Source organism: Musa acuminata, chromosome BXJ3-9, assembly GCF_036884655.1.
Source record: "Musa acuminata AAA Group cultivar baxijiao chromosome BXJ3-9, Cavendish_Baxijiao_AAA, whole genome shotgun sequence".
In the NCBI taxonomy this organism is placed as follows: domain Eukaryota; kingdom Viridiplantae; phylum Streptophyta; class Magnoliopsida; order Zingiberales; family Musaceae; genus Musa; species Musa acuminata.
The window spans coordinates 8,803,233-8,829,596 of NC_088357.1; the positions used below are offsets into that span (position 1 = coordinate 8,803,233).

The following is a 26,364-nucleotide window of genomic DNA, read 5'->3' on the forward strand; positions in this document are numbered from 1 at the left end:
GTCTTGGAAGAGGGGACAAGTGATAGGGAGTATAGATAATCATCATCCGACACGTAACGATCATGTGAGGCTCATGATGAAAAGAAAAGATGGAGGATACCTTCTAATTGCTTGCCCATATGGATAAAGGTTCAAGGTAAATGATTATGGGCTATCCACCGTTTGTTGTCCACGTGGACAAAAGGCCAAGGGAAGACTATTGGAGGTGGTTACATGCTATCACATTGTAAAATATTTTATAAAATATTTTATCTATTTATGACTAAGTAAAAAAGCCCGTTTTTAATAGAAGGGGAGGGGCTTATCTTTTTTTACTATTAGCGTTCGCATTTATACATATTGTATTAGTAACTTAGACGGTAGAGGGATCAAGTTAGGAAACTTCTTTTGACTTCTATTTTTGTGTAGGTGATACCTCGGGTGCTTGACATTTTTACCTATGAAACACTTCGGATAATCCTACGCATACGAGTCTGGATCTCGTCGAGCTAACTAAGACGTTAATAATATTTTTTTCTCGTCTAAGTTTCGAAAATACCTCTTTAAATATAAAAAATGTGCATTGAGTTCATCTTTTATTTAGTTTATTATGAAAAAAATTAATTTAACAAATAGAGAAAAAAGTGTCACTAAAAATTGTGTTTAAAGTCATTGGCGGATTTGAGTTTTGACTTCATTTATCGCGAGAATCCGACCGTCCATTGACCCAGGAGTAGGTCACAGGATCACCCATCAAAAGTTTCACGCATCTCGAAGCGTAGTGGACGCGTCATTCCAATATGGTGGTAGGATCATAGGAACGTTGATTCAATGTAATGTCTCATATCGGACGATTCAGATCAAAAGTTGGAGCACGGCAGTATAAGACCTGGGGGGAATGTGTTCTTCCAACTTTGCTTGCCGAGTGCTCGATCTCGATCTCGATCTCGATCCCGAGCTTAGGGTTTTGCTATCTGCGATCGACATGGATGCCTTGGACTCCGCAGTCGATCCCTTGAGGGAGTTCGCCAAGGACAGCGTCCGCCTCGTCAAGCGCTGCCACAAGCCCGATCGCAAGGGTAAGACGCTCCCATTTCTCATGTCAGATCGTTTCTCCGCTCGATTCGGTCGATTTGCTCGATCGAATGCTTCCTGTCTCTTGGATCTTTGACTTTTTCCCTAAAACTTGCGCTATTCGTTTGGATCGGCCGGGTCGGGATTGCAGAGTTCTCGAAGGTGGCGGTCCGCACGGCGATCGGGTTCGTGGTGATGGGATTCGTCGGGTTCTTCGTCAAGCTGATCTTTATCCCGATCAACAACATCATTGTCGGCTCCAGTTAGGTAATTGGATCTGAAATCCTTGTGGTCTATGTTGTTGATTCAGCAAAGGAATCGGGTTTTCATGCATTAGGGGTGAAAAATTGTGGTCGCAATACGTGAAATAACTTCGACTTAGTCTTTGTGTTCGAAGTGGTTACAGTGTCCGATGCTCTCGATATCTTTCCAAAGAGATGTTTCAGTATTTGGCTTGTCCGATTACTTCTCTTTATTCATAAACTTATCGTCTGAGCAAACTGCTGGTTTTTGTTCATGTCAGTATGATTAAACTTCCACTGGAGGTTGATGTCACCTGATGGATCCATTACATGCTTAACTCAAATTACGAATATAGCAATGTGGTCCAATGGCACATAAAGGTTAATTACTTTTTAGACGTATGTTTGCAGAAGGCCAATAAGGGATTTGGCTGGCTATGTTTGGAACTCAGATTACAAATATGTTGTTTGTTTAACCTTGTTCACTGTCATTTTGAATTACCTTGGATATGTGGAAGGGAACATGATTATATTGAAAGGCCAAGATGCCATTTTGAATTCACTGTCAGTTAGAGGACACCACCACTTTCGATGATACCTTGAATCTGTCATGCATGAGCAAGCTTCCATTTATCAGAAAAAGGAAGTTGTGCTTATTTGGAGGCTTTTGTGAATTGATTCTCATAAGTTAAACAAGAGGGTAGTTACAACATTGCTAATCTTTATTTTCCATTTCACTTGTGAGTCGACTCTGGGTCTTTTAATAACTTTATATAACCCTCGACTTTTCCTCTCTCTGTGAGCTATCCATTGTAATTTACCTTGTGTTTCTCATCCTCCCTCTTTCAATTTTTCTCTTTACTTGTGTGGGTGATTGTTTCTCTTTCTTCCAATATTCATCCATTTGCATTGGTAATCTTTAATCTTTTCCCTTGCTTTTACTTTTACTCTCTCTCTTTGTCTCTCCATGTACAATTGATCAAAACACTATGTGCAATCCTCCTTTGGCCTCTCCATGTGCGTTTGTGTGCATGTTCTTATCATCACCTGTGATCTTTGTTCACCTTTCTTATTGTAATATTTTCAACTTCTGTGACATTTTCAAAAATTAGAATTGCAATGTGAGGTATAAGCTAAGTTTAAATTTTCTCTTGTTGGAAGATTCGATTTGGTTCTATTTCATTTAACTTAATTCCTCTTTTGTGGTAATTATCACCTAGCTCCTTGGAAGTAAAACCTGAAGCTTGAATGTCTAGTTTATTCTCATCTATTCTCCATTCTTTGCCAAAGGAACATTTGAAATTAAATAATGCATTAAGTTGAAAATTGAAATGTGTCCATACAACTTGAGTTACCATGCTGGATTATTATTTACATAATTTTTATGGATTTTGCAATTCTAATTGTTTAGGAATATTTTGATGAATGATTATTGATTCAAGCCTTGTGAAGCAAGTCCAAGTTCAGGTCTGGGAATGTGTGGCCTCGAGTTGGGCCATATCTAAGCTGAGCCTGGGCTGTGAGCTTTATGAGCCTTTGAGCCTTGAACATGCCAGCTTAATGAAGTTTGGATACAGCTTTTGAGCTTGACTTGGATTATATAAAAGGACAACACTTTCCTGATGCCTTACTCCTGACAAATTGTGATTCCTTGAGTTGTGGACAGCCCAAAAAGCCATTATTGCTCTTGGCTCCTATGGTGCCCAGGCCACAAGATCTTCCTCCTTGAGCTGCAAACCTCGCTCCCTCTTCCTCTTGTTCGACGTCCTTGACTGATAACTGCCACCATGCTGTCCTACACCGACACTTCCTTCTACATGGTCACCATTTGCCAACTTTTCTAGTCTCACTTCTCATCTTTTCTGCCTATACCCTCCGCTACTTCCTTGTCTCTTCAACCAAGACCTTCAACTATGATAGTCTAGGCAGTAGTAACAGATGCCTATCTCACAGAAAAGGTTATATATGTGTGTGTGTGTGTGTGTGATGAGTTTTTGTCATATTTACCAAAGAAGAATTTCATTGTACTTTGAAGGTGATAGCCCAAACACCTAGGTTATCTCCTTGGTAACTAAAACTTCAATGTTCGGGGAGACTTTGATGGTGATATTGCTGGAGTGATTTTATTTAATGAAAGAGTAAGGCAGATCAGGAACACCTTTTTCTATTTAAATTGTAAACCTGCTACTTCGTCTATTTTTCTGCCCATATGCATTACTGATGCTCACCTTGCTTAATCTTCATAGGGAACAAACGTTTTATATGTAGTACATATAAGATCATGCAAACGTTTGATACGTCATGATGATTTTCATAAGCTTTGCACTTGTACTTGACGTGCCACTTCATTAAAAGCAAATGCTGCTCGTGTTTGAACCTTTTTCTTTTCTCCTCTGATGTTTCTGGCTGCAGGAGCTTAAGTGGCCCGAGGGGTTGCGTGCTGTTGGACGAGGGAAATGTATTTGCCATCCTATTGGTTTCCCCTGCTCCAGCATTTTTGGTGTCACTGTGAAGAAAACTTGGTACTTGACTTCCATGTATGATCGATAACCTGTTACATGGACCTTCTCTGTCTGGAGAGCTATAGATCCAGGTTCTGGTATCTGATATGTCGAATGTAGTGGTAGCATTTGTTTGACATAGTTGCCACATTTTGTTTGCATGGCTATCATCTGCAAAATGTGGGGCGTTAAACTAAAATTCTTCAAGTGATGCGTGGAATATTCCTCTCTAATCTTAACATTCGATGCTTCACCATGCTCCTCCTCTTAAGCTTGCATGAATCCCTACTGGAGAAGTCCTTGGTGCCATCATCTGCAAGATGTTGTTGACCTGAAGCTTCTCAGCGGAGAGTTGCGGTGGCAACGACAAAAGTCAAGTAAGTTTTTATGTGCCTGTCTGTATATATATATTTCCCTTGGATAAATAAATCTGATGGTAGGATGTTGTATGTGCTTTATTTGAACGGAAGGTAGATTTTACCGGAGCAATTATTATAATGTATGTAATAGGACAGGAAAATTTAAGATCATCTAGTGATCAGATCGGTTGCCGACACAATAGAGCCCACCACGTTAAAACAACCCTACATTAAGCGTTTGCAGCTTTCTCTACATGACAGCTACTGTCATGCGCCAAGGCAATCGACAGGAAGCCTGCACGAGTAAGAGTTTGCTGCTGTCATACATTTAATGTTCTCCAACACCATAACCAAGAACAGTCGATGATGAAACGCACATATTTAACCCTCGAGCAAACAATTTGAATGATATCAACAAAAACATGAGTCTCGATTTTTTTCACATAAGAATGACACCAAAGTAGAGGATCGTAAGAGGTAATGCGAACTAGTACAAGTCGATACAATCCGTGAGGTTCCAGCGGTCAGCAGAGGGGTCGGAAGTCAGTGCCGGCCGCTTGATATACTGAAAGAGCTCACCTTCATTGGGGTTGCCACGACCAGAGGTGCCTCCGGCGAGTCGCTCACCGCAAACTTCTCGTGCATGAAGCGGCTGTCCACGATGGATTCATCTTTGGGGACGATCTTGTAGCAGTAGCAGCTCTTCAGCCCTTCCTGATTCTTGTAGCACTCGTGGTTGCTGTCCTTTACTTGCTGGAAGTTCCAGATGACACTAAAATTGCCGAAAGTCGCAACCAGATGCCTCTCCCGCTTACCATTGTCAGTCACCTGGATGCATAGAAATCACAAAACAATCAACCAAAATATCGATGGAGATGCAAACTGCTGTTAACCACAGGAGACAAAAGTGAAAAAGGACGCACAAACAAAAGAAAACAAAAAAAAAATTAACAAAAGAGCGTTAAGAGTAAATGAAAAGAAAAAAAAAAAGAAAAATGACGCACATTAGAATGAAAATAAAACTTTAGTTTTCATATCCCTTACTTCCGCAGGGATCACATGATGTTTGTAGTACCATTATCCAACAACATACCAACAGCACTATATAAATTCACACCTAAATGGACATATATAACAAGCAAAGAAGCTAAATCACATGATTTTAGGTACTTTACTTGGCAGATTCTGCCGCTTCAATGGACCGATACTCCATGGCCTCTCAAATATAATATTCGATATGGATTTTCAAGATGTATTTCCATCGTTTGCTTAAGAAACAACCACATCATGTGAAACATTCACATGGGACCACATTCTCACTCCAGTCACTACCATATATTGACATTCAAATAGAACCACCACATTCTCACTTCAATGGCTACCATAGTTTGAGTTGGAAGTTCTACAAACTTTTTCTCTTTGTTAATATGTCAACCAATTCAGTCCTGAAATTGGCAACATCTTTTTTACTCGTCTAAACTGCCAAAGATACTTTTGATATGATGATGAGCTCAGATTTACTCCTACAGCTATAAAATAGAAATATCCAAGTCATTAATATAGCAAAAAGAAATCCTACAGACCAATAAAACATGAGCATCAAATCCTTTTCATGCCAACCATTTGATATCAGATCAAGGAAATTAATTTTGTTTACGCAACACATTAACCAAATTCTGTTCATATAAACCATTGTTTATAATATTCATTAAACAATCTATAATGCTGTAAACCAACATTTAGCAATTCCAATGCTATATTCAGGTTTGCAACCATTCTCATAAATCAATTATGTGAAACGAATACTCAAACGACTAACAGATTTTCAAATCTTACTCTCTTTTATAGTAGTAATCATAGTCCGATGTGTGCACTCACATATATCAAATAAAAGAACACGTCTACTTAAATGACAAAAAAGCAATAACACAGGTAACAATCTTCCTATGTTCTACTAATATATCGACAGGTACAACAATCATGGTCAGAAATAATCTACAAATACTACACTCAAAATGCCAATGCAATACTTTTACAAACACTGTGAAAAGCCAAGGCAATGTCCATCATCTCAAGCAAAAATAAAATGAGGATAAATATTTCAGAGCTCCCATATCTTAACTCAAATGGGTAAAACAGTAATCACAGTGACAACCAATTTCCTACTCTATAAAAGGTCTTCAAGTTCTATTATGAGACAAAAACAATCTCTCAGGGATGGACTGTGACAGAAGTAGATATCAGATCAATGGTTATGTTAAGTCAGTTTTCTTTTGTCTTTTCTCTTGCCCAAAAGTATATATCCTACAAAATATGTCAAGTGTCAACCAAGGTGAATGTCTCTACCTATTCTAGACTCTTGTCCAAAAGAAATGGCCTTTTTGGCTCCCTCCTTGTTAAACCATTAATGATCTCAATCATGTCCTCTAGTTAGGAGACCCATGACATATCCCACGATGAGCAACAAAAAGAAAAGAAAAAAAAAGAGGCAACAAATCAACCAACACTTCATAAGATTTTAGTTCCGATGAATAGGATTCATAAGGAAATAAATATAGTAACCGTGGGGAAACATACAGATTAAGAATATTACAGATGATCGATGCCTCTTGATGTCCAAAGACACCAAGATGGCACAGAGAGAGTTTGGGAGGATAGCATCCACAAAAATAAAGAAAAGAAGCTGACAGAGTGAAAAAGAAAAAGATGCAATTCAGTCTCATATCAAATGTAAAAGGAGATCTGAGCTGGTTTATAGTACTAAATGAATCTATTGCTATTAATCTGAGCTAAAGTATTTTGAGTCACGTAATTCTAGACCTATCAAATTAATGGATCAGTTATTTCATTCAACTGAATAATGATATCAAAGGCTAACAAAAAAAACTAAGATGAAGAATACCTAATTAAAGGCATAACTCATGTAACTCTTAAAAAAATATTTTGATTGAGAGTAATGAAAAAAATAACTGCAAAAACATGGAAACACAGAAAAGCTAAAGTTGAAAATGATAGTCATGGACAAGATTACTTATGAAAGACAGATTTCTATTCAAAAACAGAAAACAAAAAAAGAAACTAAACTTCGAACATGAAGGTGTACATTTTTAATAAACTCGAACTTGGTAGTCACAAAAACGTAAGTTACAATGACTAATTCCTAATTTGAAGAACAACAAAATAATTATAAACTCTAAGATGTCACAGTGAATGTTGTGACTAGAAGACCATGCCAAAAATTACATGAACACAATCAAATATGTTAATCCCAGCGGCCAAAACATTTAGTTCAATCAAATAAATTAAGAAATCAACTAGAACTTGAGCAACAAAAATCAGCAGCAAACATGAATTGGAGATTGTACATTATGCATTTTCAAAAAAGAAAAACTTGGGGAATGTCAGTCATACCCATGAAAACTGTCCCCCACGGAACTTATTGTCGGTGCCAGCCAGCTGCGAGTCCAGTGGAGTAAGCTTCAATAATCTTGGAGCAGCAATCCTGTGACCTCTTCTCCCACTAAAACCAGTCATCTCCCTTCCATCTTTGTCCTTAAAGACTGTGCTTATAAGTATTAGGTATGTGTCTGTTGTGCCCAATACCCACTTTCCATCAAAAGTAACATCCACGTGAGTGATCGGTGATCCAAGTCCAGGGAATGCAGTCTTTGCCACCCTCATAGAACCGTCTGAGTATAACCGTATCTTCCCATTCAGAGATCCCACAACAATAGAACCATCACCTGTGGTAGCAAAGCACTGAAAATTTGTCCCTTTAGAGAACTGGTGACCTTGCTTCCACTGCAACACCGGGGATTCCATTTGAATTGCAATGTTCTGGACCATCCCTCTTTGGTCCCGCAAGTCCCAGCGGCAAAGAGTATTATCATCCAACCCCAAAAAGGTGGACTCTGATGGATCCAACTGAGCACCCTTGCTATCATTTGCTATGTCTTGCATGGTAATATTAGTTCCATCCTTCTCAAACTTCCACTCTGTGACAACCTTCCCCGTTTCAATGTCCAGCTGATGAAGCCCAGTTGCACGGGAATTCCCTTGTGCTGGGCTCATCAACAACATATTGGTCTCTGCTTTCATCAAAAGTGCCTTCTTAGGTGTAGAACACCCGCCAGCTCGGCCACCATTTCTCGAAACATTCACTGAAATCCCCTTTCCATGAACCCCATGGCTAAAGTTCCTGAGAACCTGGATCCCAGAGTCACTCACCAAGAAACTGTTGTCAAGTGCACCAAGTGCGAGGCTCTGTATCCCACCTCCATTGGCCGCCTCCTCGAACTCCTCCAGCAAGTCCTGGTTGACCCTGGTCGGCATAGCCAACGGCCCAGGACTGCTTTCAAAGCATTCTTCAGCATCTCCCCAAATGCTCTCTTCTTCTGCCTCTGGTCGCACCCACGCCATGAAATCCTTTCCGAACACCTTCACCTTGTTCGCCTCGTTCGCTGCAAAGCCGTAGGCGTTCTCAAAGAGGCAGCTTTGGTACTGATTCTGGAACTCCCGATACCCTTCCAGCGTGGGGAATTTGATGGCCCACACCCCATCGGCGACGAAATCAACGCGGCGCTGGTCGGGCAACGACTTGAGCTGCAGCTCCGGACCGACCCTGACGCGGACCCTGGCGCCGATCCGCAGGAACCAAGGGGAGGAGGACGGGCTCTCATCCTCGCCGTCGGAGTCGCCAGAGAGCGAGGGCCGAAAGAAAGCGTAGGAGGCGAGCTTGTCGGAGAGGACCCAGCGGGCGGCGGGGGAACTGCCGCCGACGTGGAGGTAGAGCTTGACAGAGTTCGTAGGGCTAGGGTTCTGGGAGGAGGGAGACGGCGAGGAGTAGGGCTTAGTATACTGGAGTTTGAGGGATTGAAGCTGCCGATCCACTTCGTCGAGGGAGTAGGTCGGGGTTAGGGTTTCCCCCGATCGGTGACCGGTTCCTCCTTGGTCTTGTTGTTGTTGTTGTTCTCCCCCTTCTTCTTCGTCGGAATCGGAGAGCTCCAAGGCCTCGCGGCTGTGAGATCCTCCCATGGCGAGCGAGCGAGCGAGCGAGTGTACGAGAAGCGGGCAAGATTTGAATTCGGAAGGGAACTTATAGTGGAGAGAGCGCGGGGATTCGAACTCGATATTAACACCTGCCTTAAGCGGTGAGGGTACCGATCGGAGTCTATGCTAATAATTTTACTACTCCTTGACCATTTACCCGGTAATCTCCGTTACCTTATGATTGTATGACGATGTGGGCCAGGCAGAAACCCCTCGCCTAAAGGTGGGTAAAACTGGCAGTGACTTGTAATTGGGTAAGAAAACTATTTCGTTTTTCATCGCACTCCTAAGCAGGGACCCCGGAAGGTGGGGCCCACGTGGATCTTCATGCATGTAGCCAGTCACAAGACTGGTAGGTGACCCTGGTAAGGTAAACATGGTCAAAGAAGAAAGCAAATTTGCGAGACGGCAGAAACGCACCCTTCTTGTTTGCTTTGATCCCATCACCGTTCATATTCCAAAGATGGGTCTACCATCTCAGTGAACGGCTGAGATTTGAGATTGGCCAATACGTGAACACTTGTCTTTTCGAGAGGATCATGTGGCTTCGCCTCCGTCTTCCTCTCCCCTTCCACCCTCCGGAATCCAATCGCAATCCTTCGGATTGGGGTTAGGGTTCCGAGAACCCGCGGTTCGTCGTCGTCTTCTCGCCACGCATCCGGCCGGAAGGTCCTCCGCGAGGTAAGCCGCTTCCCGGTGGTAGAAGGGCGTACCTCGACGGGCAGAAATCTGTGAGGTTCTCCCTTGACCCGACCAAGGAGCTCATTCCCATCGATCTTGTTTCATGGAACCCTTCACTTATCTGTGGTGAGGTCCTCAAGCCGACTTATGCTTTCTTGTTGCCATTTCTTTATCAGATTTTGGAGTTGTATCCACGATTGTTGCGCTTGTTCTGTTGGGCAAGAACGACTGATTGGTATAAAAAAGATGTCTTTTTGAATGTTAACCGAACTGTTTATGCTGGTGGATGGGTGCAACACGTGCTCTTTAGTGTTCTTATTAAGGAAGACTTGTATCCAATTGCGCTCCATTAGCATACCATACAAATAGAAATAACTAGACTATTTTTTTCCTCGAATCTAGTCATGCTCCATCATGTCAGAAGAACATTCCAATTATATCTTTCTTCCCTTGGTCACTTCCTTATGGAGTAAATATTTTATTTACAAAATGCTCAAAATTTCAAAATGTCTTAAGGATACAAGAATGTTTACCATGCAATGATGCCTTTGCAATTATTTGGCCTATATTCTCTGAATAATTAAAGGCAACAACCATAATAATGCTTACCATGCATTGACATACACCTTGAATTCGTATATAAACACCCCTTATCTTATTTGTTTCCTTTTGATGAGAGGAATATTAGGATCAGGGAATTGGACATTGAACTTTATATAAAATCTAAATGTTTAGTCATGTAAGCTAATGATAGTCATGATTGAACTACTGTCCAGACGTGGAATGAACCAACAAATGAAGAAAGTAATCATTACTGAAGGGTCTTGTAGTCATGATTGTGCATATTATGGAAAATTATTTAAAGAGAGTGTTGAGAGGGTAAATGCCTTCTGAGGATACTAAAAAAGAAATGCAGCACGTATGTAGTCAATCCTATTTTCATTTGTTATGAAGCTGAATAAGTTGTATTGCCAGGTTGGATTCCATGTGATATTTACTTTGTATCTGACACTTTTGTATTGACATGTTACCATTGATAGGCTCCATTTCAGTTGCAGTCACATTTTTCATGAGTGTTTTCATTCTGGTTCATTAAATATCATCTCAAATGAAACAGCTTAGGTTGCTCTCTAAAGTTAAAGGAAGTTAATTTCATGTAAGCTGTAGTTTATTGCTGGAGCAAGTTTGCCTTTATTGCAAAGGATTAATGATGGATCCCTTGACAATTATTATCAATGTTTTATTTCCACTGCACTGGTGGAATTTTGAGTACTTCTAATAAACATAAATATTTAATTGAACAAATGCTTGTATCATGCAGATCAGTATCAAGATGTTGTGAACTAGCTGGGACATGCATTAGGATGAAATTGGCAAAGCAAAGTGCATCTGAATTGTTAACTATATAAAGATAATATCACTGGAAACTTGGAACTGTTGAACAAGCAAAGTTACTTACGCTAGATAATCTGTACATCTTTGTTTCCAAAATGTTACTTCCCGACTTGATTCATCCAAAATCCTTCCAGCTTCATTTGGATATTACTCTGGTCAAGGCAATCAAGGATTTTTTGTGCCGGTATCATGTCTGTTACGCGCCTGTTAGCCTTATGTCAACATGGGATGGAGATTACCATGACATATTGGCATTTCTGCCATATGTGCTGTCCTTGTGGCAGGCACATGTAAATTTATGTGCATGATAGTTGATACTGTATGCAGGCACTGCATGCAGCACCTGCCCTTTCCCGGTGATGATAACCTACCCACTTGTCTGGGTGGGACAGAGGACCACTGCAGGTAAATGCAATGTTTTTGACTAATTAACAACAAGCATCAGCATAGGTTAATCTTCCCTTGAATTGCTTACTTTGGTTTGGTTGGCAATTCTTTGTTCATTAGAAAGCGATATACATACATGTTCCTCTAATCTTATGAACGAATCATCTATGTGCTTGTATTTATAACATTTACATATATTCTTCTATCAAACAAAATATTTGAATCAAACATTGGCACCAACTTTCTAATCTCAATCTTTTGGGATATTAGAACTTGAATATCTTTAATTTTTATTAATGTGTAACTCATGCCGCTGGGTGACATAATAGTTTACTTTGTCAATTTTATGGCACTAAACATTTCAGTCGCTTGTTTTTCTTTCATATTATCCTTGCATCTGTATTTGTCATAGCTAAGCTATATCTTCTTTTTTTCTTTCATCTACTTTTTATCATTCTGTCTCTCAGGCGGATAGAAGAGGAATGAATACCTCTTGCTTGCCACTATTTTACTGTATGAACATGTTTGTTGACATTGAACCAGGTCCTTTTCCTCTTGGTTTGCTTAATGACTACAGAAAGGTCTGTGCTTACACATAACATCTCAGATCTCTTTTTCTTGCTCTTTATCTTGGTTTAATCTGTGTTAGTTGTGTGCATAACTTCTGATTGTTCTTTAAGAGTTTTTACCCAATTTGAGCTATCATCCATTGGCAAGGATGGGGACATACATGGATGAATGATAAGGTGCATCAATACCATTTAGTTTAGATGAGTCACATAGTCCTCTGTGCTTCAAGGTAAGATAGGTCATGGTAGTCATGGCAACAGAACAGTCTTGTGATTTAGCTGACAGGTCTGGAGATTGGCTTTTGGATCTGTTGGAAAGCTCCTGCAGGCTTTCCAGAAACCAAAATGTCTTCGAGCATTGGTCTTGGTGTTTGAATACATGAGGCAAGATATTAGATACTGATCTCAGTAGGTTAGCTCTAGCAGATTGTATCTTGTATGATGGATATAATCTTCTAGAGCTAACCTACTGAGATCAGTATCTAACATCTTACAATATGTGATTGCCTATCTAATGAAAATGTGCATAACTAAGAGGTTTGTCATAGTGTTCTTTTATAAGAGTTGATCATATTTACATCAGGAATACTACAGATTCTTTTCACTGGGAGAGGAAAAATCTCCAGTACCTGCTATGTTCAATGCAACTAGGTAAACCGACTCTTTGGTCAAACTGGTTTCTGTTCTTGTATCTGTTCTTTGATGATGTTGTTTGCTTTGGCAATCTCTGTAACAATGCTTGTTTCCTTAAAGGACATTTGGAGGGCATCATCTGGTTGGCAATCTTATTTCTCTTGTGCAAATAAACCAGCTTTCATGCATGCCCATAATTCTGCACCATTCAGCGCTTTTTTTGTTTTTGCATCATATTTTATGATTCAAAATTGCAGGTTCGTTTTTCCTTGCAGATGGATGATCAACTTCTAGACACTATATGTGAGGTTTTTGTATCCTCTTTAAGCACAGAAGGCGCCTGTATTGTTCGAGAGGGTGACCCCGACACAAATGCTTTTCATCAACATATGACAGACTGAAGAGCTCTACTGCTAGTAGAGGTGGAACTGGTTTCTTCAATTCTGTGATGCACAGGCCTAGTGATTTCTGTGGTAAGGAACTTCTTGATTGGGCTCTTCTTCCAAAGGCCATGGTGAACTTGCCTTCCTCTAAGAATTGTAAGAACACTGGCTAAAGTTGAGGCCTTTGGAAAAGCTGAAAGCTGCAGCACTTTCCATTTCTACTCTCATCACTGGAGGACATGGGCTGCCTGCTTCATTCAGGCAGCTTGGCATCGCTACAGGAGGAGAAAGATGGCAAAGGATTTGAGTAGGAGGGAATCATTTAACTCCCGGACGGATGCGTCGATGCTGAAAGAAGATGAAGTCAACATAATTCCAGAGTACTTCTCACCCAAAACAAAATCTTGTGTTCACAGTTCTACCTAGGTTAGCCTCACTTCTCCGTGGACACTTGTGATTAGTTATCATCGAACCTGTTATGAGGACACCTGCTTGCTTCTCACCAGATTACAGTTGAAAGAGAAATTCAGATGAGCAAGGGTTTGTACTTGATAAAATATGATGTTGAGGATGTAAATCTTCATCCAAACAAATCTATACGCATGGCTACTCTGATAATGTGGTATCATCTTAACTGAGTACAAGTTAAGATAGTTTCTAAACAGAACGGCATGCCTGCTGTACAATCTAGATGTATTTATCAGTGTAATCTTGTTTATGATGAAATCGTCACCATATTGTGTTTTCAGTAATTTTGGGTTCATCTCCATCTTTCTAATCTTACCTTCAACTTTTTATTCAACTATTGGTGTTTTGGCCTTTCTTTCATCATATAAAATTGTATCATAGTAAACAATGATTACTAATCATAGTTATCATTGTAAACCTTTTGCTTTGTTTGAGCAGAACACTTCAAAGAGATTATTTGTGTATTAGTTCTTAAATGTGAGTGAGAGTAGAAAAGGATCAGCTCTGAGAGAACAAAAGAGGGAGGGGCCCTCCTGACATCAAGTCAGTTTGTCAAAAATGGCATCCTCATCTTCAAGTTGAATTGGATTCCTTCCTCTGGTGCATGTCAAATTGAATTAGCTCTTCTTCTGTTGCTTCTTTAGATTGGATCAGCTTTTTTATTGCCTCATTGAAATGCCTCAGACACCACAGGTGAAAAGTGGAAGCTCCTTCAAGCATATATACCCATGGAATCACTTGGGACCAGAAACAAAATGACTTGCACTACTTGCTGAAACCATGAGCATTCTCTTCAGAGTCCAATCCACTCTCCCAATCTTAGAAATTGAGGTTAGATAGAATGTTAAGAAAAAGCTTTCTACTCCAGAGGAATCATCAGCCTTCTGTTGTGCAAAAGTGGGTTCCTTTTTGTGGCCCAGTTTTAAGGAAACCAATGACAAAAACTATGGAGTTAAAAAGAGAGGGAATGAATGAATGACTTTATGCAGAGAGAAAGTAAGCTTTCTGAGTGCACTCCACTTGGCAAATTGTCCATGTTGTAGACATCTTTTTTTCACTTTAACTTTTTGTAATGATTCTTCTTTCCTCATCTGTTGCTCAGATGATTGATAGTGTCAACTGCCCTCATCTCTGTAAAGGCAGAACCTTTTCCATCTATTATGGTCACTACCACTGGCCAAAGAGTAGCAAGGCCCAGTCAAGTGCTTTCATTATCTCTCAAGGAGGAGAGAGAGAGAGAGGTGGAAGGATGAGGGAAGCAAGGCATGAGCCTTTTTGAGTGGGGAAGTGAGGGTTAAAGCATGATGGTGTCATGTAGATGTGGTTTGGTAGAGATGGACAAGGGGAAGACAACTCTCAAGGAAAGTCCATGGCACCACCCTTCAAAGCAACTGCTACTTTTGTAAAGGGGAGATCCAAAGGAACTTTTCCCAGGGCTGGCTTGCTGTCAATGCCCCTTTTATCTTCTGAGCTCATCATGATAGTATTGATGATGGTTTCCTTTTTTGCTTTGTTAATATCATAACTGCTATCTTTTGATGTTTGCCATTGTCTCATTTTATGTAAGTGACAATGTTTTAATTATTCGAGAACTGACTATTATATTATTAATTAAATTAAAAGTACTTAAATTTCTCTGTATGATTTCTAATAAAATCTTCTTATTTTTTTTTTCCTCTCATACTATCACTGATACTAATCATCTCAAATCTTCTAATTTCATCGTATCTTAAATAATTCTCTTTATTTTATCCTCGAACGAATCTTCGTATAATAAAATATTTCTTTTTACAGTTTTCTCTAATAATGTCAAACATCAGTATTCTCGTATGTCACATATTTTATAAATAACAGTAACAAAAAAATAAAAATACATAATTTTTTTTTTACAAAAATAGTGACTGCAGGAATTGTCCTTATTTAGAGAGAGATTATGATTGAGTACTCATATGTCCATTCCATAACAATTTTATGTAAAATTACTTTAAGACAAGAAAAAATATTTTCTAATTATAGAATAGATTTCATTACAGATGAAATTAAAAAAAAATAAAAAGTGAATAATTAAGAAGAAGATTGCTAGACCAAGATCTAGATAATCATCAAAAGAACATTTATAAACTTAATAAACAAATTATAATCCCGTCGTCTAATATTTCTACAGAGAAGTCACGAGGAAGACGATGACAACCATATATATACATGATGTCGAACATAATGGAAAATTTTCATCCATGAAGGTCTAATAGAATATTTATTGCCAAGTTCTTAATTTTGTAAATAATAAAAAATAATTATTTAATTTCCATTGTTGAACAATCCACTTCATTAACCAACGAGAAGAAAAGCACAAACCCTTCTTAATCAAATGAAAAGCAACTGTTATCCGATCATAAAGAGAAGAAAAGTAGGCGGAAAGTTTCACAAGCTTTAGGTAGGTAGGAAATGGACAAAATCAGTGACAAGTAGACATTATAAATTGAAGAAGATAAAAATCTTCAATAGTCAATCAGATAACCTCAACATAAGTCGATTAAAAAATATATAAAAAATATTTTTGTGTAACTTTTAACCGAGGCATAATTATCGAGATTTGAAACTTCTAACTCTTACGATTATCTAATCTATTTTAGAAATCTGACTTGAGCATCACAAAGATCACATCGGAAACCTCATGATCTTCGTGCAAGTCGGATTAGAACCGAATCGATCAACCTTCCCACCAACACTTTTTACCATCAATTAATTTATTTTAATTATTTATTAGCCCTTTATCTTAGCGATTAATACCATCACACGAAGAGACCTGAAATGATCACAATTTTCATGTAAATTAAAATTAATCATTTACGATTTACGATTGAGTGAAATTACTCATTTACGATTCCAGTAAACAGTTCAAGTCATAAAAACAATTCTATTTACGATTTTAATGGACTGAAGGTTGATAATCCCCATATAACTTATTGCTTTATTTCAATACATCGAACCTAAAATGATCCCTTCCTAGCTCTATTTAATATTATGCTTTCAGAACTCTCAGCTGATACATGGTAGGAATCATTAAACCATAGTATATGCATTTAATATTCGTATTACATGATAGTTGAATGAAAAAAGTAAATCTAGAAAAAGAATATCTCATAGACATTATATATGATGTCGATGTGCACTAACTCAGATGGTAAAGACATTCGACTTCCTTTCAAAGGATCGAATCTTGGTTGTCTATTTTTCTCATGCCTATCTTACGTGATGTGTACATCACTGCACAAAACAGTGTGCATGATGCCAAAGGACAAAAAAGAAAAAGTAAACATTATCCGACACCAAAATAACAAAATTGCATCACATTTCTTCTTATTACAGCAAGATTTGTCCAACGTGAAGGAGGGCTCAAATCCGATCTTAGTTTGAATTTAAGTTTATGGTAAATTTAATATCAGGAGATAAGTGGGTTGGACAAGGATTCTATAAAAAAATTACGTTAAGAGCTCCCTAATAAGGGATTTGAAGGATTTCAAAAAAAATTAAGTATACATAAGGTTCTTTTGTAATGAAGTCTGGAATCATTGTATTCGAGGTCATGGTTAAATGTTTGAAATGGTTATGTGCTTTCTTTGACCATACATGCAATCATATACTATAGAACCTATAAAACATAAGGTAAGCTGAGTCGACTTTCTAGATAACTAATTTTATAGGATTGAATTAGTTGCTATATCATCCAAATGATCATGAGGTATCAACCGCATAATGGAAAGGTGTTCATGATCTTTTATTAGCCCCCCCCCATCATATTATTATTAAAATAACGTTTTGTTCTTATTTGACCACTATGATCAGAATAGTATTTTGAGTCATTTCGATTATGTTATTGATAGAATAAAACCTTAGGCTATTTTGATTGCACTGTCATCGCAATGACCTCTAAAGTCATTTTAGTCATGCTATCATCAAAAGTGTTTTGGGACATTTTTGACTATGCTATGGTCGGAATAGCACCTTAGGCCATTTCGTATTGTCGGAATAGCGCCTTAGGTTATTTCAATTATATTGTTATCCGAATAACACATTGGGTCATTTTGATCATCACGTTGTTATCAAAATAGTGTCTTAAGCTATTTCGATTACACTACCATTAAAATAATATATTAGATTGTTTCATACAATCGTTCGAATTGCACCTTAAGTCATTCAGAGGTGCTATTGTCAGAGTAGCACCTTGGATCGTTTGGGCCATGTTGTCATTGAAAAAGTGGCTTGAGCCATTTCGACCACCAGTGATGAAATAATACCTTTGGTCATTTTAGTTGCATTGTCAACTAGATAATGCTTTTGGCTATTTTGGCATGCTATTATTAGGTTATGTTTTTTAGCCAATTTAGCTATTATTGCTATCAGGAAATGCTTTTTAGTCAATTTCTCAACCTGTGTGACTATCAAAAGATATTTTTGGACCGATTAGGCTATGTTGTTGTGGAGGAAGATATTATTGTTATATTCAATCATATTATTGTACAAGGATGCTTAATGACCAATTCAACTGTGTTATCATAGAGGGATGCTTTATGATCGAGTTTGGCTATATCATCATTTAGAGAGCTTTTGTGCTTGATTTTGATCACGTCATTGTAAAAGGATACTTCTTGGTTGATTGGTTATGTTATTGTATAAGGATGCTTCATGATCGAGATCGGCTATGTCAAACATCTAAGGACACTTTTGATTGATTTTGATTGCATCATTATAGAAGGATGTTTCTTAGTCGATTGGTCATATTATTGTATATGAATGCTTCATAGTTGAGTTTGGTCATGTTGTCATTCAGGGAGACCTTAGGTTTGACCATGCCATTATCGAGGAATGGTTGGGTTCGACTATATTATTGTAGAGGTGTTGAAAATTATCTATTCAGATAGTTCAGTCATGTATTAAGAGCCACCTCTTTAGGCAATTCAATTGTACTAGTGTAAGGAATTATTTCTTTAGATATATCGTTAGTATTGGTGTCAAGAATCACCTCTTTAAGTAGTTCAATCGTATTAACATCAGAAGCCACCTCTTTAGGTGGTTCAATCATGTTGGTGTCAATAATCATCTCTTCTGGATAGTTTAATCATATTGACATTGGGAATTGCTTCTTTACATTATTTGTTATGTTGGTGTCTCCCTAACAAGGCCCTTTAATACCTTAATAAGGGATTCAGATGATTCGATCAAGTGTTAAGTCTAAGTGTTAGAAAAAATTTAAATACAGGAGAATGTACCTAAGAGGTCTCTTTTTAGTGAGGTCTATAACCATTGTATTCCAGGTCGTGGTTAAATGCATAAAACTATTATGTGCTTTCTTCAATCATAGATGCAATCATATTGCACTAAACCCAAAAAACTGAGGGTAATAGTTGGCTAAGTCAGCTTCCTAGATAATTGACTTTATAGGATTGAATTGGTTGCCAAGTCATCTGAATGGTCATGAGGCATCAACCGCGTAATAGTGAGGTGTCAACAATCTTCCATTTACCATCATTCTTATATCATTTGTGCTCCCAACATGTCCTGACACGTGAAGTAGAGTCTGGGCATGATGTAACTTTTACCAAACTTCTTGTTTAACCACTCAATCTTTAGAATACTACTTTGGACCGATTTGTTTATGTTAACATCGAGATAATACTTTATTGACATAAAGCTATATGTTGAATCGATCGTACGATCATTGGAATAGCACTTTAGGTCGATTCAATCGTAATATCAATAAAATAATGCTCGGGGCCAATTCAATTGCATTGTTATTGAGATAGCGTTTTAGGCTAATTTAATCGTATTATTAGAATAGCACTTTGGGTCATTTCGATCGTGTTGTCAATGAAATAGAGCCTTGTGCCATTTTGGTCATATTGCCATCGAAATAACCCTTTAGTTCGTTTCAATCATGCTACCATCAAAATAGTGTTTTGGGCCTTTTTGACTATGCTATGGTCGGAATAGCACCTTGGGCCATTTCATGCTGTCAAAATAGTGCCTTGGATTCAAAATAGAGCCTTGGTTATTTCAATTATATTGTTATTCGAATAACACCTCGAGTCATTTCAATCATCTCGTTGTCATCAAAATAGTATCGCACTATCATTAGAATAACATATTGGGTTGTTTCATCTATGCTATTATTGGAATTGCACCGTAGGTCGTTCAGAGCATTACTATTGGAATAGCGCCTTGGATCGTTTGGTCGACACTGCCATTGAAATAATGACTTGGGTCATTTTAACTACTATTGATGAAATAACATCTTGGGTTGTTTCAATTACATTATCATCAATATAATGATTTTGGCTATTTCGATCGTACTATTATCGAAAGATACTTCTAGGCAAATTTAGCTTATGTTGCTATTAAAATATACTTATTAGTCAATTTTTCAACCTATGTGATCGTCGAAAGATGTTTTAGATCGATTAGGTCATATTATCATAGAGGAAGATTTATAGTTAGATTTAGTCATATCATTATGGAAGGATGCTTCTTAGTCAATTCAATCATGTAATCATAGAGGGACGCTTAATGATCGAGTTTGGCTACATTGTCATCTAGGGACATTTTGTACTTTATTTTGATTATGTCATTACAAAAGGATATTTCTTGGTCGATTGGTTATGTTACTATATAGGCATGCTCCATAATCAAGATTGGCTACATCAACACCTAGGGATGCTTTATGATTGATTTCAATCACATCGTTATAGAAGGATGCTTCTTGGTCAATTGGTCATATTATTGTATATGAATATTTCATAGTTGGATTTGGTTATATTGTTGTTGAGAGACGCTTCGATCATGTCATTATCAAGGGATACTTTATGGTTGGGTTTATCTATATTATTATAGAGGTGTTGAGAATTGTCTCTTTAGGAGGTTCAGTTGTATAAGGCAGTTCGACCATATTGGTGTAAGGAATTATTTCTTTAAGTAATTTGATTATATTGGTGTTGAGAATCACCTCTTTGGGTGGTTCGACCATATTAGTGTTAGAAGCCTCCTCTTTGGGTGGTTCGATTGTGTTGGTATCAAGAGCCATCTTTTTCACGTAGTTCAATCATGTTGATATTGAGAATTAGCTATTTACATGATTTGTCATATTGGTGGCGAAAGCCCTACCTCTTCCGATAGTTCAACCATATTAGTGTTGAGAATTATTTTTTCAAATGGTTCAACTATGTTGGTATTAGGAATTATCTCTTTAGATAGTTCGATTGTGTTAGTATCGAAAACCACCTCTCCAAGTGATTCAGGCATATTATCACTATTTAGTTATAACAAATTACTACTTAATCCCATAAAAAGGTGACATGATACAATCTTAGCTCTCCGTGTTATTGCTTAAGTCAAATTGAGATTCAGAAGATTTAATCAAGTGTCAAATATAAATATTAAAAAAAATTAACTCTAAGAGAATATACTCGAGGGATCTTTTATAGAGAGATATATGACTATTATGTCCAACAAGTTAATGATTAAATGTCCGATACTAAACGAGATATTATATTATTTTAAAAAATAATAAAATATCAATCATAAAACAGTGAGATATCGATCAACCAACCTTCCACGAATGATCATCGGCACGTCTCCGATCAACGTAACATGATATGAAATATTACAACAGTATGTGGTAGATTAAAAGCGGGCGTGGCCTGTGGGAGCTGCAGTAATAATTAAAGGCAGAGGCCGAGCTTTGACGAAAAGCTGGTGACGGACTAATAAACAACACACGAAGTGGTTAATCGCATTCAGTCCCTCGCTCTTCTTCCCCGACCCACCGCCACCTACTACCGAGAAGCGCGCAGGAAAAGGGGAGTGGCAGGCGAAAGCGAGCGGGCGTGCGAGTTGTGTTCCAGAGAAATATAATGATGCTCGTCTGTGTCCTCCCACCGATCCCTCCGTCAGCCTTTGTGGTCTTTGGCTGCAACTTTACAAGTACACGGTAAGAGAGATAAGACTTGTTTACGCTTAAAGGTTGAATGGATAGAAAGTTACTGCGACAGTGCATCAGCATCGTGTGCTTAGTTTAGTGGAAGGGAAAAGGGTCGATGAAGAAGGGCAGGTGGGAAGGTGACAATAGGCAGCAGTTGAACTACAAGAGCTGATCGAGATAAATACGCAGGTAATTTTCATTCTCTTATCTTCGCCATGGTTGAATATTTCCTGGTCTTGATGTCACCAATGGCTGCTTTTTAGCTGCTCCAGCTTGTGTGTTTGTGGAATGCTGTCCTTTTGCTGGTAGATATAGCTGCGATGGCTCAGCTTGAGTTTCTTCCATTGGAGGACAAAAGGTGGTGTCATCTATTTCCTCCGCCCTTATCAGTCCAGAGGTCATGAGAGGAAACCTTAACCAAAATATATGGTTCCAAAAGAAAACGTGCTTCTCTTTGTTGTTCTTGTTGGTTTTGTTGTGTATACCTTCCACCACATCTCTCTCTCTCTCTTTCTCCGTGATTCCCAGTCTACATCATCTCTCTTATAATCTTTGTTCTATACTCTCTCTCTCTCTTGTATAGGTGAAACTGTGTCGTACGTTCTTCTATATTGTCGAGCTTCGTAGTTCTTCTTGTTGTTAGTTGGAGCCGCAGACAAAAACAGGGATCGTTGCGTGGATTTATATTGGATATTGCGGAGAGAGAAAGAGAGAGAGAGAGAGAGAGAGGAAGCGATGAGGACGGAGGTGGCAACGATGCAGCAGATGCTGACGCCGGAGGCGGCAGCGGTTTTGGTGCGGTCTATTGAGGAAGCGGACCGGCGTCGTCACGGCCAGACGACGCCGCTCCACGTGGCCGCCAACCTCCTGGCGGCGCCCTCGGGGCTCCTCCGCCGCGCTTGCACTGTTTCCCACCCGCTCCTCGCTTCCTCCTCCCACCCCCTCCACTGCCGCGCCCTCGACCTCTGCTTCTCCGTCGCGCTCGATCGCCTCCCGGCCAGTGCAACCGGCTCCGACGCCGAGCAGCCGCCGCTCTCCAATGCGCTCGTCGCCGCCGTGAAGCGCGCCCAGGCGCACCAGCGCCGCGGCTGCCTCGACCAGCAGCAGCCCCCGCTGCTCGCCATCAGGGTCGAGCTCGGCCACCTCGTCGTCTCGATTCTTGATGATCCCTCCGTCAGCCGCGTGATGCGCGAGGCCGGCTTCTCAAGCCCCGCCGTGAAAACCGCCATCGAGCAGTCACTCTCCTCCAATTCTGCCACAGTCGCCAATTCGCCGAGCCATCCGGTCACGAGGAACGTGTACCTTAGTCCTCTGTTGCAGCAGCAGGAGAGAGGCGGGCAGGACGCGAGCAAGAGGGAGGATGTCATGAAGGTGCTGGAGATAATGACGAGGCCGAAGAAGAGGAATCCGGTGCTTGTCGGAGACTCCGACGCGGCGTCGGTTATGGAGGAGGTGCTGCTGACGATCGAAAAGGAGCAGCTTGGGATCGACACTCCGGCATCACTACGTTCGGCACAGGTGGTGTCCTTGGAGAAGGAATTCATGTTTCTGGAGCGAAGCCTGATACCGGTGAAGATCAACGAATTATATGGCTTTCTGGAACCCAAGATTCGTGATTGCTCCATCAGTGGCGGCGTGGGAGGTCTAATTCTTGATCTGGGGGACTTGAAGTGGCTCGTGGAGAACCCAGGCGGACATGGAGCGAGCCCAGTTCAGCAACAGCAGCAGACAGGCCGTGCGGTGGTCACGGAGATGGGGCGACTGTTGGCCAGGCTGCGAGAAGACGACGGAGCCGGAAGCAGAGTTTGGGTGGTCGGAACGGCGACATGCGCCACGTACCTGAGATGCCAGGTCTACCACCCGACGATGGAGGTAGACTGGGACCTCCAAGCTCTGCCCATCGCGCCGAGGTCGCCCCCGCTCGCTGGCCTGTTCCCGAGGTTCAAAACTCTGCCACCACTCTGTTCCTCGCTGTTATGTCTTGTCCGCCATTGCCTCAGGCTGGTTTTCTCGTCAATGCTTCTCTTGCTCTGCTCATTTTAATTCATGGTGATTCTTGCATGATTCCAGGCCCGGGGGCAATAGTGGAAGCCTAAGCAACTCGGCCACAGTCGTTGCACAGCCAAAACTGTCACCGGCCTCTGGTGCCGCTGCCATCGGACTGAGTCGAGCTTTGGAGAACACCAAGTGTTGGCAGCCGATAGCTTTGTGCCATCTTTGCATGCAGGGCTATCAGCTTGAGCTGGCTAAGACCGTTTCAGAAGAATCTGAGAGCCATTCTTCGGAGCCCAGAGAGGATACGAAGGGAACTCTGCCTCGGTGGTTGCAGAATGCAGTTCCCAGCAGGAAACCAGCGTCTGATCACCTTCAGGTTAGAATCGACTGCCGCTCTCGTTTTCATTCCCTTGAATCCAAATAATGAACGCCCTAAATATGTACTGTTCTGCAGAGGAATGAGCAAGAGCTTCTTCAGAAGCAAAAGGTTGAGGAATTGCTGGGGAAATGGCGTGGCAGATGCACTCGCCTGCACCTAACTCGCTCCCCTCGTCCACAGCAGTTTCTTGAACCGAGATTACTAGCAGTCTCAGGAACCATTTCGCCGACTCAAGGTAGCAGTGATCACAGTCTGAAGCTGAACTCGGTGGAGCACCAAACCAGCCCACCAGTGAAGACCGACCTTGTTCTGGGGCTTTCGCAGCCTCTCGATACCCCATCGCAGAAGCCCCGTAGCGAGTGCATCGAAGACTCATCGAGACAACGCAATACAATCACAGGTGTCTCAGATGTTGTTGCTCTGCAGAGGCTCCGTAGTGGCCTAACCGAAGCCGTCAGCTGGCAGCCGGAGGCTGCCTCTGCCATTGCCACTGCAGTGACGCGACGGGCATCCGGGAACCGAGGACTGCGCAGCGCTGGGGCGAAGGCTGGCTCATGGCTGCTCTTCACAGGACCCGATAAGGTTGGAAAGTGGAAGATGGCCTCTGCCTTATCGGAGCTTGTTTTCAACACTGCACCGATCAGAATCCACCTCGGTGACGACGGGGAATCGGATGTGAGCTTTCGTGGTAAGACTTCGCTTGACCGTGTTGCTGAGGCCATCCAGCAGAACCCTTTCTCCTTAATCGTGCTCGAAGACGTCGATCATGCCAACACTCTGGTTAGGAGGGCTATCAAGCGTGCTATTGAAACCGGCCGGCTTGTGGATTCTCGCCGACAGGAGGTCGGTCTCGGGAGCATCATCTTCATCCTCATTTCAGATTGGTGGCCTGACGATCTCAGGAACTCAGAGAACTGCCATCGTGCTAAATCCAGCTGGCAATTGGAGCATTCCTTCGGGGAAAAGAGCAGGAAGCATGGTGCAGATTGGACGTCGAAGAATGATCAGCCGATGAAACAGAGAAAGCAGTCCTACCTTTCTCTCGACTTGAATCTGGCTGTCAGCAGAGATGAAGACGATGATGATGCCGAAGAAGGTTCATGGAATTCCAGTGACCTCACAATGGAGCACGACCGCAAGTTTGGGCAGCTCGCCGTCGACCCCCCGACATCATCATACGCTTCTGAGCTAATAGATCTATTGAGCGAAGCAATTGTGTTTAAACCCGTAGATCTTAGCACGATAAGGAAGACAGTCTCGGATTCCATTTCATCGAGATTTATGAGAACCATGGGCAACCAGCAACCCTTGGAGATAGACGAAGATGCACTGGATCGAATAGCTGGCGGAGTTTGGCAGAGCGGAGCCACCAATGTATTCGACGAATGGTTCGACAGGGTGTTGGTTCCCAGCATCAATCGGATGAGGAGCAATTCGGATGTCAGCGACAGAACTATCATAAGGTTAACGTCGGTGAAGGGCGGCTGCGCTGGGAATTCGCTGCCGAGCTCAGTTAGCATCGCCATAGATGGAGCTTGAAGGGCACGACGATGCGCATATGGAGCATGTTAGGAACTAACTATTCATACGGGGAGATGGAAGCCTTTGATGAAACTATGTTCTGTAAACGTATCTATCTAATTCTTCACTAATCTTTTGTCCTCCTATAAATGGGTCACTTCCACGTTCCATAACCTTTCACTTTGTTCCAATAGGAGGAACGCTTTTATCATTAAGATATATTTTCCTAATAGTAACAATTTATCCTGTAAAATATTTATTAGAGCATATTTTGACAGTGCAAACGAGGTACTTATCTACCAAATACTATAATCTATCAAAAATAATAGAATCGACTTGTTTATTTATGGGCAATTTCTTTCAACATGTCCATCTTTTTTGTTTTTTACCGGAAGGTGACATCAATTTTTAGTTTTTTTATTTGAAGCCTACTGTTTATAGCTTTTTTGAACTATTGATAACCCTCTTGCTATTGATAATATTTTTTAAAAATATAAAATATAAATTTATTATTTATATTCTCGATATTATTATTATTTTTTCTTTCTCATAACCTCACATTTTTTGTCGACACCCCTTATTTGATTTAAAAAATATTAAAAAAATTTAAAATATAATTATAAATAGTAAAAAAAGATTGCAAATAATAATTTCCTTCTTATTTGATTTTTTTTTCTTTAATACACTAAATATCCTTCATCATAGTCATCATCTCCTCTGAGTTAGCATTATTCGTTGTTGTCTCAAATTTATTTTATTATTATAATACCATCA

The 26,364-nt window shown here is 40.3% G+C and overlaps 3 protein-coding genes and 1 long non-coding RNA gene across 4 annotated transcripts; 3 read left to right on the plus strand and 1 right to left on the minus strand.

Moving 5' to 3' along the window:
• The first annotated feature begins 839 nt into the window (after nucleotides 1-839).
• Nucleotides 840-4,029, plus strand: LOC135649309 (protein transport protein Sec61 subunit gamma-like). Its single transcript, XM_065167546.1, has 3 exons — nucleotides 840-1,058; nucleotides 1,205-1,320; nucleotides 3,708-4,029. The coding sequence occupies exons 1-2, from the start codon at nucleotides 878-880 to the stop codon at nucleotides 1,318-1,320; spliced, it is 297 nt and encodes a 98-aa protein (XP_065023618.1). The 5' UTR covers nucleotides 840-877; the 3' UTR covers nucleotides 3,708-4,029.
• A 602-nt stretch (nucleotides 4,030-4,631) lies between these two features.
• Nucleotides 4,632-9,189, minus strand: LOC135649145 (protein CYPRO4-like). The gene is made up of 2 exons (XM_065167257.1): nucleotides 7,567-9,189; nucleotides 4,632-4,983 (listed from the first exon to the last, which is right to left on the minus strand). The coding sequence occupies exons 1-2, from the start codon at nucleotides 9,187-9,189 to the stop codon at nucleotides 4,699-4,701; spliced, it is 1,908 nt and encodes a 635-aa protein (XP_065023329.1). The 3' UTR covers nucleotides 4,632-4,698.
• Nucleotides 9,190-9,722: 533 nt separating this feature from the next.
• LOC108953768 (uncharacterized) lies at nucleotides 9,723-14,035 on the plus strand. The gene is made up of 2 exons (XR_001979729.2): nucleotides 9,723-10,011; nucleotides 13,145-14,035. It is a non-coding gene; the product is annotated as an uncharacterized LOC108953768 (long non-coding RNA).
• Nucleotides 14,036-21,927: 7,892 nt separating this feature from the next.
• On the plus strand, nucleotides 21,928-25,721 carry LOC135648830 (protein SMAX1-like). The gene is made up of 3 exons (XM_065166799.1): nucleotides 21,928-23,635; nucleotides 23,766-24,066; nucleotides 24,145-25,721. The coding sequence occupies exons 1-3, from the start codon at nucleotides 22,431-22,433 to the stop codon at nucleotides 25,606-25,608; spliced, it is 2,970 nt and encodes a 989-aa protein (XP_065022871.1). The 5' UTR covers nucleotides 21,928-22,430; the 3' UTR covers nucleotides 25,609-25,721.
• The last annotated feature ends 643 nt before the right edge of the window (nucleotides 25,722-26,364 follow it).